The 16,787-nt window shown below is 44.7% G+C and overlaps 1 protein-coding gene across 1 annotated transcript in view; it reads left to right on the top strand.

The window, feature by feature from the left end:
- The window catches only part of RHEB (Ras homolog, mTORC1 binding), a 51,435-nt gene extending 42,915 nt beyond the window's left edge, over window positions 1–8,520 (top strand). Inside the window, exons 5-8 of the mRNA XM_053609132.1 lie at window positions 3,558–3,614; window positions 3,727–3,774; window positions 4,732–4,813; window positions 8,014–8,520. Of these exons, the coding sequence (XP_053465107.1) occupies window positions 3,558–3,614; window positions 3,727–3,774; window positions 4,732–4,813; window positions 8,014–8,106 (280 nt within the window). The 3' untranslated portion in view covers window positions 8,107–8,520. The remainder of the gene's footprint in view (window positions 1–3,557; window positions 3,615–3,726; window positions 3,775–4,731; window positions 4,814–8,013) is intronic.
- Window positions 8,521–16,787: the final 8,267 nt, after the last annotated feature.

Genomic DNA, 16,787 nt, shown 5'->3' with positions numbered 1-16,787 from the left:
TTTATAGCTTCTAAGAATGGAAAAGAGCTTTTTCATTTGGCTTTTCATCCATCTCCACTGTCAAGTTGACATTGCAAAATCACATCACTTTGCAAACGTCTGGGTTTGTCAGCTATCAACATTTGATTCATCAGAAAGCTTATCTGAGGCAGGATAGTTACTTTAAAACATTGGTTAATGAAGAAAATGAGAAAGATGATACGAATCTCCAGGGTTTTATTTTAAAGCACAAATAGATATTCAGTCACTAATCTGACATCTTCAAATCATCATCTCTGAACGAGTTTACCCATCTTGTGTTGTCTGTATCCATAATGCATCAGCTGTGATTTCCAGTTCCGTGTCTGCAGAGTGAGATAATAGTCTGCATCTTAACTCTTTACAGATGAGTGTGATTTTTCCCACCAGTCTCTTTCCTTTATAAGGAGCACTGTTTTTGGTAGATCAAGCCACAATATTTAACTTTTAGTTTCCAGAGAAACAAAAACTCTGCATACTCATTTCAAAAGTTGATAAGATAAATTATGACTTTTCTGATGAATTTACTGGCATAAACAAGTTTGGGAACAAATGGATCCCATCTTCTGTAAATGCACTGTTAAGCTCGCACTACCTAAGACTGTTTCTTGGACATCTTTTTTAGCTACAGCACACAAATTATTACAGTGAAAATACACATATGACTGATATGTAATGCACTGTTTCTTTTGTAAAATGCTACTTTTTAAAAAACAAAAACCCACTAAATTGATAATTTTTTTTTTTTTTTAATACAAAGTCTCAGTTTATCACTCTTGGTAGAGTGCCTTGGTGTCACAACTCCCAGCAACCTCAAACTATTGGGCTCAAGTGATTCTCTTGCCTTAGCCTCTCAAGTAGCTGGAACTACAGACACCTGCCACAATGCCTGGCTATTTTTAGAGACAGGGGTCTGGCTCTGGCTCTGGCTCTGGCTCAGGCTGGTCTCAAACCTATGAGCTCAGGAACTCCCAGAGTGCTAGGATTACAGGTGTGAGCCACTGTGCCTGGCCAATAACATTTTCTAATGCTAGATTATGACTAGTAATTCAAGAACTGCTGGCTTCAACCTTTCAATCTGGCAACTCATTTAAGTAGGGTTGGCTAAGAAATTGTAATTTGACTATTACACTTTGGTCATAGTTCTATTCTGAAGATAAAATGACTCCTTAAAACTTTGGTGTAATAATAACCTTTTTTAAGTTCTTCCAGGTTTGCTTTGCACATTCGGTCCATTCTAAGATAGCCATAGCTCTCTGCTGTTTTAGAGAAACTTTTCTTTTTTAAATAAAATCTAAGTTTGCCCTTCTAAGATACTCTTATTGATCCTAATGTAGTCTGTTAGACCCACGAAGAACCAGTGCCCTTCTACTGTTCCCAGGCTGGTTCAGGTTGTCAGGATTTAGTTCTTTAGAGTTGTTGGGCCGTGGTTCTTAGTCCCTCACTGGCCAGAGGCCACCTCAGTTCTTTACCAGGGCAAGCACACAAGAGTTGGAGAATTTCCAACAAGACAAGTCAGTCTTTTATAACCTAACCTCAGAAGTGACATCCTATCTCTTTTACCGACTTTGTTCATTACAAGTCTTCTAGGGCCAGCCTTCACTCAGGGAGATTAACAAGGTATAGCTGCCAGGAGGCTGGGGAGCCCTGGGTCTTTCAGCTATTACTGTCTCACATAACTGGTTACTGTACCCTTTGCAAGAGGTCACATGGTTTTAGGAATAGGAGGTAGACAGGTACGGCCCATGGAGGGGAACTGTGGTTCTTTTTTTTTTTTTTTGTAGAAACAGAGTCTCACTTTGCCGCCTGTGGAGTGCCATGACGTCACACAGCTCACAGCAACCTCCAACTCCTGGGCTTACACAATTCTCTTGCCTCAGCCTCCCGAGCAGCTGGGACTACAGACGCCCGCCACAGCGCCCAGCTATTTTTTGGTTGCAGTTTGGCTGAGGCCGGGTTTGAACCCGCTGCCCTCGGTATATGGGGCCGGCACCCTACTCACTGAGCCACAGGCGCCACCCGGAACTGTGGTTCTATAATGGAACCCCGGGTACTGAGGGCACCCACATCCGGTGATTAACCCATTGTGAGCTGGAGAGGGAGAGTGTTAACTTTTATTTTTATCAAAGTAACAATGTACATGGTTTAAAATAGCACAGTGTGATTCATTCAGCAAGCTTACTTGTTGCGAAGCTTGAGATACAACAGCGAACAGAGCAGACAGATCCCTGTCTCTGTGGAGCTTATTTCTGGTGTGGGAGACAAACAGTGAAAAGATGAAGGTGTGAAGTAGTATGTCTGTGATAGTGCTAACCAGAAATATAAGGCAGGGGGAATTGTGTGACTGATGAGTGAACAGAAGAGGTCTGAGACTGACATGTGAGTAGATATGAAAAGAAGGGAAGGAACGTGTTTCAAGATCTTTAGGGAAAGAACATCATCATTTCAGGCACAAGTAGACAGATGCTTGTTAAATCAGGAGGCCGGTGCACTCCTGGGTAGGAGGAGGGAGAGAGTAGCAGGAAGTGGAATTGGAGATCGGGGTTGGAGTAGAGATGGTGGCCTTGCTTGGCAAGGACTGGAAGGGAAGGAGGCTATTGTGGAGATGCTGGTGCATGTGGTGTCAGCAATGGAGGGGGCAAGAAGTGGTCAGATTCTGAGTAGGCTTCGAAGGTAGAGTAAGTGGTGTGCAGGCAAACGTTTACGGTAGGTTTTTAGGTGAAGATAGGAATGGTTCGTGACAAGTGGTATAAACCCCAGCAGGCAGATTTCAGAACATTATTGTGGCACATTGTACTGCAGACTTGGGTCTAAGATACCCTTGGCTAGTATGAGCCACCTCTAACTTAGAGTCCTCAGCATATGGATTGGATTCAAAGCCTAGAGTTTGTCTTCACCCGAAGAATGCATGTACCTAGAAACGAAAAGGGGAGTGAGGCAAGTACTTGGGTGCTGTAGCTAATTCTGCAAATTTTAAATAGTTTATTTGTTGCTGGATGAATTGGGAGATTAAAATTTGTATCTAGGGCGGCGCCTGTGGCTCAGTGAGTAGGGCGCCGGTCCCATATGCCAGAGGTGGCGGGTTCAAACCCAGCCCCGGCCAAAAACCACAAAAAAAAAAAAAAAAAAATTGTATCTGTATCTTTCAGCCCAATATTAGACTTTCCTGTTTCAATATCTCACATACCTCACTTTGAATACTCTCAGTAAGAATTACCCAGCATCAAATACACATACTTGTGGAAAGAGTGGTAGGAAAAATAAAATTTTTTTGTGTTCAGTTTATGTTGAATTGGTGAATCTGTGACATTTTATAGTTCTATTATAATCATAAAAACTTCAGCATTAAAGCCGAGTGCAGTGGCTTCACTAACATTTTGGGAGGCCAAGGAGGATTGCTTGAGGCCAGGACTTTGAGACCAACGTATGTAACATAGGGAGACCCCATCTCTACGAAGTATTAACAATAAATTAAAATTTAACATAATAAAACATCAACATTAAAATGGTTGTCTAATTTCATACTTTTTGTTTTATAGTTTTGAAGTGATTAAAGTTATCCATGGCAAATTGCTGGATATGGTGGGGAAAGTGCAGTAAGTATAGTATAATTTTATCTCTTGTTAGATAAACATGTGATAGTAGTATCTTCTGAGCAATAAAAGTGGCACTGACTAGTTCATTTTGGATTTTTTTTCTTATAAATAGAATACCTATTATGTTGGTTGGGAATAAGAAAGACCTGCATATGGAAAGGTATGTAGCATTTAAATGATTGCTTTACAGAATCAAGTCCGAGGTGGTTTAGTCATTGGAGTGCCATTTTAAATTATTCTGATGGCAAGGTTATTGTGATTATAGCATTTCTCTTTTTTTTTTTTTTGCTGTTTTTGCCAGGGCTGGGTTTGAACCCACCACCCCTGGCATATGAGGCCAGCGCCTTATTCCTTTGAGCCACAGGCACCGCCTGATTATAGCATTTCTATTGAGAAATGTTATGGTTGTGCATAGCAGAAGCAAAACTTCAATATAAGTCTCACATTCCTCTAGAGAGAAATTTATAGGAAATTATCTTTAGGCTGTCTGTCATTTTGCATAAAGCAAACTCTTAAAAAAACAAAGGTAGGGCGGTGCCTGTGGCTCAAAGAAGTAGGGCACCAACCCCATATATCGGAAGTGGTGGGTTCAAACCCGGCCCCAGCCAAAAATTGCAAAAAAAAATAAAAAAAAAACAAAAGTAGCACACACTCATTAAGCAATACTCTTAGGGGCTGGAATTACAGTGATGAGCAAGAGAGGCAAGGATCTCATACCATGGAATTCGGTGACAGGAAAGAAATTCTTGCAGCCTGCACACAATGGACTTGAACTGTGAGCCCTTTCACAATTTCTCCAGGCCTTGTGTGCTTAAAACTTATCCAGAAAATAGCTGGTTGTTACCAACATTGGAGTAGTGGAAAGTACAGTCATGTTCTCTGAGCTGGAAGGGTTTGCTGGAGCATGGATAACCCCATAAGGCAATGTCTATTCCACTTCCCAACTCAGGCGTGATGAAAATGTTCCTGTGTTCCATTCTTGATGATGATGTTTAGTCAGAGCATGGTTCTGCTTCACAAGGAAAAATTGATCAAAGTGGAGCCTGTTTCGTAAATCAATTACAGATATTTTATATAATAAAGAGCAAAGTACTTTAATATTTTCTTTTTCCTTTAGGGTGATCAGTTATGAAGAAGGAAAAGCTTTGGCAGAATCTTGGAATGCAGCTTTTTTGGAATCTTCTGCTAAAGAAAATCAGGTACACATTTTCAAACCCCATCTCACATTGCTTTCTCATCAGCCACAGGTGTTACGCTCTCCTCTTGGTCAGCATTGACCTCTGTCTTTATCACTCCTGTTTAATTTTTAGCCTTCTACCATTTCTTTCTTTCTTTTCTTTTCTTTTTGTTTTAAGGTAGTCTCACTCACTATGTCGCCCTGGGTAGAGTGCCATGGCATCACAGCTCACAGCAACCTCAACCTCTTGGGCTTAAGCGATTCTCTGGCCTCCGCCTCCCAAGTAGCTGGGACTACAGGCGCCCGCCACAATGCCCAGCTTTTGTTGTTGTCGTTGTTGTTGCTGTTGTTGTTGTTGCAGTTGTCATTGTTGTTTAGCTGGCCCGAGCTGGGTTTGTACACACCAGCCTAGGTGTATGTGGCCGGCGCCCTACCCACTGAGCTACAGGCACTGCCCTTCTATCATTTCCAATACTGAGTACTGGGTTGCTTTGGGAAGATACTGTTTATGTTTTTATAAATTCAGTCAGTATTCTAGTTACCGTGGAACATTAGGACATTTGTGGTTAATAGAAGTTAATAGTAAAGAAAATACTGCCCTTTTTTGGACATACTATTTTTGTTTTTTATTAACAGCTGGTTACAGAAATAAGAGGAGACATGGGAAAGAAGCAAGAATTATCTTAAAACACTCTGGCAGTAATTGTGTAGCTGCCCCCCACCCTTTTCTGTGGGATGAAACTGAGTGAGATATATGTGTTATTTTTAACATAGAAGTGATTAAGAGCCATTCACTGGCATTTATTACCACTTTCAGCCCAGCAGATGTTAAAGGCATGTCCTCAGGAGGCTTCTGTTCCAGAGGCTTCAGACGATTTTCATTGTTTTAGTTTTGACCCGTGTTCTTTTACCCAGACTTAGGGCCTCTCCCTCCATTATTTCTCACCAGTATATTTCCCTTTGCTGCCCTTAACTTTCTGTACCTACTCATGAGATGGTGTCGACTCAGAAACTGTCAGAGAACCACCTACTATTGTGCAATAAGGCTCAGACAGAGCCCTTTGTGTGCCACCTGTGGTGTATGACTGGTTCTTTTCTGGTTTTTTCTCTCACCACATCCCTGTATGTTTCAGTCACACCAAACTACTCCCACTCCCAAATGGTGGGCACTTTCAGAATGCCTCATCTTTCCTCATTTCTTACTTATTAACGTTCATGTGAGTGTTTACGGTTTTGAAAGTGTGTTCAGCATGTGATCTTGTTTGAGCTGCATGAAGATTAATACACTTCCATTTCTCTGAGGAAACTCCCGTGCTGGCCTCTCCCAACCTGCTCAGCTCTTTCCCCACGATGGGAAGGCCCTGGTCTTTCAGGCCATGCATAGGTTTCCCCTTCCCATTGATCCTTTCTCAATTCATTTATCTTAAAACAACTGTCAACTGAAAGGAATAATAGTTTCTTTGTTTTCTTAATTCTGAGAAGCGAGGCAGTGTCATTTACTTTGATGTTTTCTATAACATTCAGCACAGCATCTGTGTATCTGGTAGATCATCTCTCAGCCCTGATAGCCAAATCTCTTTCTTCCTGTGTTCTCACGTGGAGTGATGCTGAACCTGTGTATGGTTCCCATGTTCCAGATAGCAAAGGATTTATCTGAATCAGTTCAGTTGGGGTAACAGTTGAGGCAGTAAACCTGGTTTTTTTGATTGAACCACACATTCATTGGGTACCTATGCTGTTCTTAGGCTCATCTAATCAAACCATCTCATTTTAGAAGTGAGGAAATTAAGGTCCAAACAGGTTAAGTGAATTCTGTAAGATCACTCTGAGCTTATGTGGTGTAAGAACTAGGACAAGTTTTAAATCTAACCCACATCTGTTCCTTTTTCCTCTACACCAGTGGTTCTCAACCTTCCTAATGCAACCCTTTAATACAGGTCCTGTGGGGTCGTCACCGGTTGAGAACCACTGCTCTACACAGTGCTCTCTAATCAGGTGACCTGAATCAGGCAAGAAGTCTGAGGCCTCGGTTTGGCTTTAGATGAATCAGGAGTGTAGACACCTTGTTCACACCCGTGGGAGCCCAGATTTGAGTGGGTGGGTCTGTTTGGTGCTCAGATACGTCGTGGTCTATTATGAATGTGTCTTCTGTTGGCCAGTGATATATAAGACAAGGTTTTCAACTCGGTGTGAGAATAGAGGGAAATTGGAGGAGAAAGGACAGGCTATGGCCTTTCTCTGGAGAGTGACAAGTTGAGGGGGTGTAGTTGGCTTACTGGGCAACACCGAGGGTCCATGCGAGGCTCCTGGTCATGGATGTAAAGTGGGCAGTCAGGGCATTGGCTGTGGCTTCAGGCACTGGGTGAATGGCAGTGGTAGAGAAGGGGTGTGAAGTTTAGGGACCCAGTGGTGGACCATGGGGTCTTAAGCTGGCTGAGGAAGAAAGTGAGAATAAGAAGCAGTTAAGGGACAAGGAAGATGGAATAGTGGGGTAAGTGAATCGGGTTCCCTGAGGCATTCAGGATATCTAGCCATAGTGGGCTGGGAAGATATGTGGTAGATAACTTGAAATTGGGGTGACAGAGGAGGGGTGGCTATAAATAATGAGATCTAGGCACTTCCTGATGGCATTTTCTCTGAGATCACAACGACTATATTTAAAGGACAAAGACTGACAGTTCTCATCCTCCTGCAGTATAAGAAAGGATTTCTTGTCCCCGGGGACCGTGGCTCCTCATTGTGGAGAACTGGTAGGGTTTGACCGTGGAGAGGAGAAGCCAGGGTGTTGGGGGAGGATATTGTGGGGATAGCAAGCTCAGGGTGACTTCCCTACTTGATGCCCCCTGGTGTCAGGGATATCAGAGAAGGAAGGGGCTACCAGGGAGGCTGCTTCTCAAGGGAAATTAAAGCTAGGCAGCAGAGGGGTCCGTGGAAAGCCAGAGGACACTGGGGGAGGGTACTGGAGACTGGGACAGGAGGTGCTGGGTGGAGGCCAGGAATGGTAACTCCTTGGGCTCTTTGTGGTGACCAGGGGAAGGGGGTCAGAGGCACAATATGAGGTTAGATGTGGTCTGGAGTCAGGTGTGGGGTGTGCCTCACTGGGAGGGCCCTGAAGTTCTGGCTGTATCAGAATTCTTCAGCAGGAGGGCCTCCATGGTGAGTTGGTTGTCAGAGCTTTGCTTTCAGACTGGCAGTGTGATTGGCTTTGTCTTTCTTTTCCAGACTGCGGTTGATGTTTTTAGAAGGATAATTTTGGAGGCAGAAAAAATTGATGGGGCAGCTTCACAAGGAAAGTCTTCATGCTCAGTGATGTAATCCTACTGCGGAACCTGAGGACACTGGGAATACACTCTACCTGAAGCAGCAGACTGCCCGTGATCCTTTAAGATAAACTATGCTACTTTTCTCTTCTGTTAACCTGAAAGATATCATTTGGGTCAGAGCTTCCTACCCTTTCCCCTTTCAGATTATGTTAAACTCTGACTCTGTCCAAATGAGTTCACTCCATTTTCAAATTTTGAGCAATCATATTTTCAATTTATATATTGTATTTCTTAATATTATGACCAAGAATTTTATTGACATTAATTTTTCAGCGTAGTTTGATGTTTAAAATAATGTAATCATCAAAATGATACATTGTTACACTACTATTAACTAGGCTTCAATATATCAGTGTTTATTTCATTGTGTTAAATGTATACTTGTAAATAAAATAGCTGCAAACCTTAGTCCTCATTTGTGTCATTCGATCGGGCTTTTCAAGAAGAACCTTTCCTTCCTGAGAGTTTCCTTACTGCCTTCAGGAAGGCTCCAAGGTAGTTTCCAGAAACCAGTGAGGAGGCATGGGAGCCCTTGCAGACTGACCTCTCTGCTGATGGGTGATGAGGTGGGTGATAGTTGGCAGAAGCTGAGTGACCTTGGGAGTCTGAGGGAAGTTACTGCACAATAATTAGTGTTTTCTCTCTTGTGCTCAAAACCCTAACCTTCACCTGAAATACCTGATGGCAGTGAGGGCCGCGGTGGTCACTAGCAGAGCATTCTCGTCCCCTCTTGCATGTCTTGTTACACAAGTTGAGGAAAAGGAGCTCTTAAAAGACATACTTTTTGTCCTTCCTTGTAGCTTGATGTCCATGTCGGACAGGGCATGATTTAGGGAATAGATTAGCTTGAAGTCATCTCAAAACGTCGCGTACTGAAAGGACAGGGTAGGTTCCCAGGACGTGTTCAGTGCTGTGGCTCCGTGAGGCTTGGAGGAGCAGCATCTTTGGAGGGGGGATTGAAATTGTTAGTGGCTGTTGCCTTGTCAGTTGAGCAGCATTTTTTAAATTATGCCCCTTCCCAGTTAAAATTTTTTTTTTTTTAGAGACAGTCTCACTTTCTCACCCTCTGTAGAGTGCTTTAGTGTCACAGCTCATAGCAACCTCAAACTCCTAGGCTTAGGCGATTCTCTTGCCTCAGTGCCCGGCTACCAGTTAAAATTTCAGAGCCATTTCTAATATTTAAGCAAATGTTACAATTGATTTTAATAATAAAATAATTTTGCTTTGCAACTGATTTTTTTAATGAAAATTATACACTTAGAACATGCTTTTATTTAGCAACTTTGATATTTTTTTTTTTCATTTATCATTCTAGGACAAAATTCAAGCCTTAGAATACATCCAGTAATTTTTAAATAAACAAAAATAGTGACAACATGATATTGTTACTTATTAATAGGGTCTTTTACAATTAAAACCTTTATCAGTACTAAGTATGTGGGGCCATGTAAAATATGACTCTAGTTCATCCAGTCACTGCTTTTATTTATTTATTTTTTTTATTAAATCATAGCTGTGTACATAAATACGATCATGGGGCACCATGTACTGGTTTTATAGACCATTTGACATATTTTGATCACACTGGTTAACATAGCCTTCCTGGGAGTCACCGCTTTTATTTAAGAGACTTTTGTCTCTTAGAAAAATTATAAAAGGTAATTATTTCCTAGGGTACATAAAGGTAGTCTTAAGATTCATTGAAATACAGGGAATACAAAACTAGCGATACATTTGAAAGTATATTGCAGCTCAAAATTAAATTTTAAAATAATAAAAGATTGCTAAAATTGTCCATCCACTCTAGCCTCTCACCAGTCTGGGGTCTCTCCACTGGCTCACTAGAGGTACCCTCACCTCCCCGTCACCAAGTCCAGTAGTTGTTTTCTGGTTTATTGACCTCTCAGCAACCTGTCACACAGTCTGTCCCTTGTCCATCTGTGTCCTAATGCCACACTATGGTTTCTTCCCGGCTCACTGCTACCCCGTAGTCTCCTTGACTCTTCCCTGTTGAACCTGTCAGTGGGCCCTCTTCCTACCTCCACCCTTTCTTGATTTATCCAGTCACAGCTTTAGCTCTGCGCAGCCAAAAGATAGAAAAATTTATCTCCCACCTTGACCTCTGGGCTCCAGTCACGTCCTTTTTTTTTTGAGACAAAGTCTCATTTTGTCACCCTAAGTAGAGTGCCTTAGGATCACAGCTCACAGCAACCTCAAACTCTTGAGCTCAAGCGATCCTCTTGCCTCAGCCTCCCAAGTAGCTGGGACCACAGGTGTCTGCCACAATGCCCAGCTATTTTTAGAAACGAGGCCTCGCTCTTGCCCAGGCTGGTCTCAAACTCATCATCTCAAGTGATCCACCCACTTCGGCCTCTTGAGTGCTGGGATTACAGGCATGAGCCACTGTGCCCGGCCGTCCAGGCAGGTCTTGACAGATTCTCTCCTTGAATGTCTTTTAGCCCACTCAAGCTCATTATATCCAAAGTGGGCTTCTTGATTTTCTTCAACTACCTGGTTCTCTCCTAGAATTAACTATTTCTGGAAATGACACCATTGTTCACTAGCTACCTACCAAAGCTAGAAACTTGGGAGCCATCCTTTATTTCTTCCTTCATATTCCCCATTCAATCCATCAAGTCTGTGCTTTCAAGAATATGCCTTGCATTTTGTCCATTTCTATCTCCACTGCTTCCTGCTTGCAGTAGCACACCCTCTAAACCAAGTCCCAGCTGCAGCCAAAGCCAACTTGTCTAAATTATGAATTGTATCATGTTGTTAAAATCTTCCAATACTGTGCCAAAGTCCAGACTTCCTGCCCACGAGGCCCAGTGCAACCTCTCTCACCCTGGAGGCACCTAGGCTGGCTTTCTGCTGGGACCATCAATTAATAACAGCTTCGCAGCCCCCGGTCTCATCATCTCCCAGAGGTCCAGAACACCACCTCTCTACTGAATCTCTGAGCCATCATGTTTTGTCACATGGTATACAGCAGGCCTGTCACTTGTGACCTTTTCTGTTCCTTGTATTGAGTATATTGTGTGTTACTCTTACTAGATGGGCTGGAGCAGGGACTGTCTGTTTTAGGCACCTCTGCTTTTCTGCTCCTGCCAGCACCAGGGTTGTGTACTTTGTACATGCCATTTTACTTTGTGGTTTCTTTCACTATATATATATATATATTTTTTATTTGAAATACAACTTTATTCTGATTCTAAACGAAAAGGAATGGTAATGACAATGACAAGATTTCACCACTGGATATTGTGATGTGACTATAGCAGTCTTGTATTTGAAACTCAAGAAGGAATTGACTGCGTTCCAAACAGCTAAATATGCAGGTCCAAACAATGAAGGTTATTTTTTTTAAACTGCCACATTCACTCCAAAGCCCATTCATCTCCTTCATCACTATATTTTTTTAGTTATTAGTGGTTGCTCTGAGAACTACAGGTAACAGCTTATTATAACACTCTAGTTCAGATTAATGCCAACTAAATTTCAGTAGTGCACACCCGGCTCCTATCCACAGCACCATCCCCCCATTCATGCTGCTGTTGGCATACAAATGACATTCTTCTCTACCATCTTCCTATAGACACAGGTTTGTAATTGCTTTGTTAAGTTGCCTTTTAATCAACTGGAGGTGTTACTATTAAAAAAAAAAACATTTATATTGTCTTTCCTATTGCCTATATGGTCACCTTAACAGGTGCTGTATTTCCTCACTTGGATTCCAATTACTGATCAGGGCCCTTTTCTCTGAACCTCAAGGACTCCACTGGTATTTCTTGTAGGGCAGGTCTGCCAGTGATAAATTCCCTGGGAATATCTTCCTTCCATTTGTCAGGAAAGACAGTCTTGCTGGGTATAGAAATCTCAGTAGAGAGTTTCACTTTCAGCACTTTTCCCACTGAGCTTGTTCAGGTCCTTGGCAGCACTCAGCCTGCTGGCCATCTGTGTTTCCAGGAACGTGTTCGCTTCTCAGGGCTCCCAGTGCATCTCATTTCCCAATTTTTTCTTGTAAGTTTTTTGTTAGCTTGTTTGCCCGAGTGTCAACCAAACTGCTGCTGATTGTTTTTGACGAACTCACCCAGTGCCAAGTCAGGCTGCAAACAAGCCTGGCAGGTGGATTTTCCAGGGATCCACTAGACAGGGCAAATTAGGACACTCCTCTGTGAACTGAGAAAGAGTTCCGAGCCCACCTTGCCCCTGCAGGAGCTGCTGGAGCTGCTGGGTTTTATAGCAGCGGTTCTCAACCTGTGGGTCGCGACCCCTTTCACAGGGGTCACCTAAATACATCCTACATATCAGATATTGACATTACGATTCGTAACAGTGTAAAATTACAGTTATGAAGTAGCAACGAAAATATGGTTGGGGGTCACCACAACATGAGGAACTGTATAGAAGGGTCACGGCATTAGGAAGGTTAAGAGCCACTTACAGGATGGCTGTTCTTGGTTCCAAAGCTCTCAGGGAACTGAGGGGCAGAGGGCTAGGAATAGAGCAGATAAAAGCACAACACTCACTGTTTTGACATCCAGCCGGCTTTCTTACACACTCCTTGGATTGTTGCAAGCCTTTAGTTAATTCCCAGAGTTCAAAAATAGTTAAAAATTTTGGACAGTTTTTCCTAGTGTTCTCACTGGGTTCTCAAAGGTCCTTACAATGCTGTTTCCAGTGGCATCTCACCTGATGGATAAATGAATGGAAGAGCCCTTCCCTTCATACAGGCTCTTCTGAATTTGACCTATCCCTATGCTGTGCGATTCAAATTCCCACCATTCACAATGCATATGATGCCATTTGACCTTCAGTTATGGGTACATCTCTCCACTCCTAACGAGGAAGGGGGCACTTCTGCAAGGTGCCCTCTGCCCTTAATGAAGTTACTCAGATGACCCAGAATAAGCTGCTACCTTTTAGAGGATTATCCAGCACCAATCCTTGTAGGGCTTTGGATTTCCCAAGAGACATCTGCGCCCCGAGTCTGAAAAGTGTGCCTACTGCTGCCCCAGGGTGGAGAGGAAGGTGCTGCTTGCTGGAGGCCTGGGTGGCCCATGGTGACTGCCTGGCCACCTGTCTGCAGCAGCCCAACTTGGGAATGGAGAACCTTGCAGCAGGGCCCAAGCATCCTGCCACCTTCCCTCCACCAAGCGGGAAAGTTTTATGTTTTTGAAACAGTCTCACTCTGCCACCCTGGGTAGAGTGCAGTGGTGTCATAGCTCACAGCAACCTTAAACTTTTGGGTTCAAATGATTCTCTAAGCCTCCTGAGTAGTTGGGACTACAAGCACCCACCACAACACCTGACTACTCTTTTCTATTTTCAATAGAGACGGGGTCCCGCTCTTGCGCAGGCTGATCTCAAACAATCCTCCAGCTTCAGCCTCCCAGAGTGCTGGAATTATAGGCATGAGCCACCGTGCCCAGCTGAAAAAAGAAAAGCTTGCATTTACCAAAGAATCACAAAATGTGTGTGTTTCCTATCCTTATGACCATGCCCCACCTTGGGTAACATCCCAGAGGGAAACAACATGGCTGGGCAAAGTCTACGGAAATTAGAACTGGGAAGACTCAGCTCCAACCCCAACATGCTTGTTTCCACCATGCATGAACCCAGTCCTGACCTGATACCCAGATAGCCACAGGCAGCCTCAATTCAGCAGGTCACTTGTCTAAGACTTGGGATGTTCCAGTTCTGGTCCCAACTCTGTGCACCTTTGGGCAACTCCCTTAGACTCTGTAGTCTTTTTTATTTCCTTCATCCATAAAATGTACCTTTGCCAGAGATTATTGTGTTGTGATGGCCAAAAGTGTGAAAACCTTGGGTGTTTCCAAAGCCTTATAAAAACGCCAAACCTTGATCCTGGGTGTGGCTGTGTTGGCCTCAGTCCACCATCCTGAGATCTTTCACCTGGTGTCAGGGTCCCGCCACTTTCTGAAGCTTGACGATTTTCCACAACTGTGTATTTCCAGCGTCAGTACCGCGGGCGACTCCGGGATTCCTGCAGTGCTGTCTCTTGTCCCTGGGCTACACATGCACCATGGCAACGGGGGTCATCATGAAATATTCCTACAAGCAAATTTACTAAATCTGAGGCGAAACATCTCATTCCATTCTGGCCCAAAGTACCAACGTACCAGGAACATGACGATCTACTAAGCAGCACCACCCTGCGACAAGAGCAGCAGATCTGTTGTGGCTCATGTGCACACCTGCTGTGGGTGGCTGTCCTGCATTACTCCGAGTCCTCAGAGCCCAGCTATGCCAGCCCAGTCCAGCCGAATGGCAGCTCCTCAGACTGTGTCCTCATCAGTGGGGAGAGCCGACGCGTCCACTCAGCTTCTGAGTGATGGGAGGACAGTCCAGACGCAGCTCATGGGGACCCCCAGCTCCTTCACTGATACTACCTGGGGAATGGTCTCAGATTATATATTTTAAGGTATGCAGTTTTGCAAAGAACAGCACAGGATTCTGGAAATATTGTGGCCTCAGAAATCAAGACCTTTCACCCAGTTTCTCCTGCCACTCAGCAGGGAGGTGCCTTTTTCTCCAGTCCACCACTGTCGGGTCAGCAAAGAATCCCAGTGTGTCAACACAGTGACCTGCCTTGTCTTTACGGTAAGGTGAATATGTCCTGAACTTTACCCTAAAAGGGCTTCAGCTGAAGGACAGCCCGAGGTTACAGCTGGAACAGCTGCAAAGGTCACATTCCTCAGCGCTGACATTGGGGTTTTTATTCACTCCAAGGCTGAACCTTTCCTGGGTCTGTTGGGGCTTCTGCTCTGCTGGTTCCCAAACACTGGCTGAGTCAGAGTCTCCTGGAGACTTGTCAATGCAATGGCATCTGCTCCCCCAGGCCCAGGGTGGGGCCCAGGACAGCGAGAGACTTTTGTGTTTCTCCCAAGTCCCACGGACTCAGGGAGCATGGGCAGGGAGGACGTCATTGCAGGACTTCAGAGCACCATGGACAGCCAACTGCCCCGGTTTGCCTGGAATTGTGGGGGCCTCGTGTTGAATTGTATCACCTAAAACGATAGTGTGGGCAGTGCCTGTGGCTCAGAGGAGTAGGCATCAGCCCCATATGCCTGAGGTGGCGGGTTCAAACCCAGCCCCAGCCAAAAAAACTACAAAAAAAATAAAACGATAGCGTGAAGCCCTAATGCTCAGCACCTGTGAATGTGACCCTATTTGGAAATAGGGCTTTACTAATTGGAATCCAGCTAAAATGAGGATGTACTGGATGACGGTGGGCCCTAATTCAGTGACTGGTGTGTGTATAAGAAGAACACATTTGGATGCAGTGACAGACATGCACAGGGGAGACTATGCCAGGAAGACGGTGGCAGAGATTGGAAAGATGCAGCTGCAAACCGAGGGGCACCTGAGCTCACCAGCAAGCCCAGACACTGAAACAGAGGTGGGCACGCTCTGAGCCTCCCCAAAGGAACCGGTTCTGCTGACAGCCTGGCTTCACACTTCAGGCCTTCAGACCAGCACGGGAGTAAATCTCTAGTGTGTTAAGTCACCAGTCCATGGCACTTCATTGTAACACCAAAGCAGCAGCCACAGTGTGGGGCTTCACGTTTGAAACCAGGACAGTACCTACAAACCAGAATAAGGAAGCTAAATAACAGGTGGAGGACAGGCAGCCAGAACTCTCAAGTTGACAAAGGAGGAGACCTATGTCAGAGAAGCATGACCTGCCAACAGTCGCCCTAGGACCCACATTAGGACCCGTTTCCTGACAGTGGGCCATGGTCCCAGTTGGTTGGCACACATATGCCCATATATGCACACATCCGCCCATGTTGGCAGCCCTGTGACGGTTACCCAGGGGTGGGTGTTGTTTAGTCCAGACTCAGCAAGTCTGGGGCAGAGTCCTAGAATTAAAACTTCTAATAAGTTCAAGGCGATTATGTTGCTAGGTATGGACCACCCAACCTGGATGACATAAGCCCCTCCGGAAGGTGTGGCCGCCGCCTGCAAAGCTGCAGTCTGCTGAACAGCCAGGTCCTGGGGTCCACATTGCTGGATTCATTTTTATTTTCCCATCTGCTAAATGAAGACACATTTGAACTCATTAGGTTGTTGCCAATTCTGCCTGTTTCTTGAGCTGGATTAAGGGGTTCCACTGCAAAAATAAAAATTTCCCAACTTTTAACCAAAACTTTATCACTTCCCAGACTCCTTACATTTTCCAGGTGCATGGCAAAGGGAGCCCTGAGAGGGCAGCTGCCCAGGCGAGGAAAGGGGGCTGGCATGGTTGAGCACCTGCTCTGCCTGGTACCTCCACATCTGAGGAATCAGTGAGTGACAGAGATAAGATGTGCTCAAGGCCCCTGAGTACCTAGGACTCCAGCCAGAGCAAATCAACAGCCAGGTCCTCAGAGTACCCAGTCCAGAATGCAGGCTCCATGGCTTCTGGAATTTAGAGTTATGGAACTGGAGGCCTTGGTGTAGTGAGGGCTTTTTCTCTGTTTCTACAGATCCCAGCTTTGAGAGGAGTTGGACTGGCCTCTCTGACTCCCTGGCCCTACCACCTGCCAGATGGGTTCTCAGGCTCCAGAACTACCTTTCCTACCTCCTGGCACCTGGGGGGCAGGGGAGGGGTGGTGCCTGGCTCACAGCCCCACCTGTGTCTCTTTCTGAGGGTGCCAGCAGCTGGCC

This window comes from Nycticebus coucang, chromosome 11 (genome assembly GCF_027406575.1).
Source record: "Nycticebus coucang isolate mNycCou1 chromosome 11, mNycCou1.pri, whole genome shotgun sequence".
Lineage (NCBI taxonomy): Eukaryota > Metazoa > Chordata > Mammalia > Primates > Lorisidae > Nycticebus > Nycticebus coucang.
This window is presented reverse-complemented; position numbering and strand designations above follow the sequence as displayed.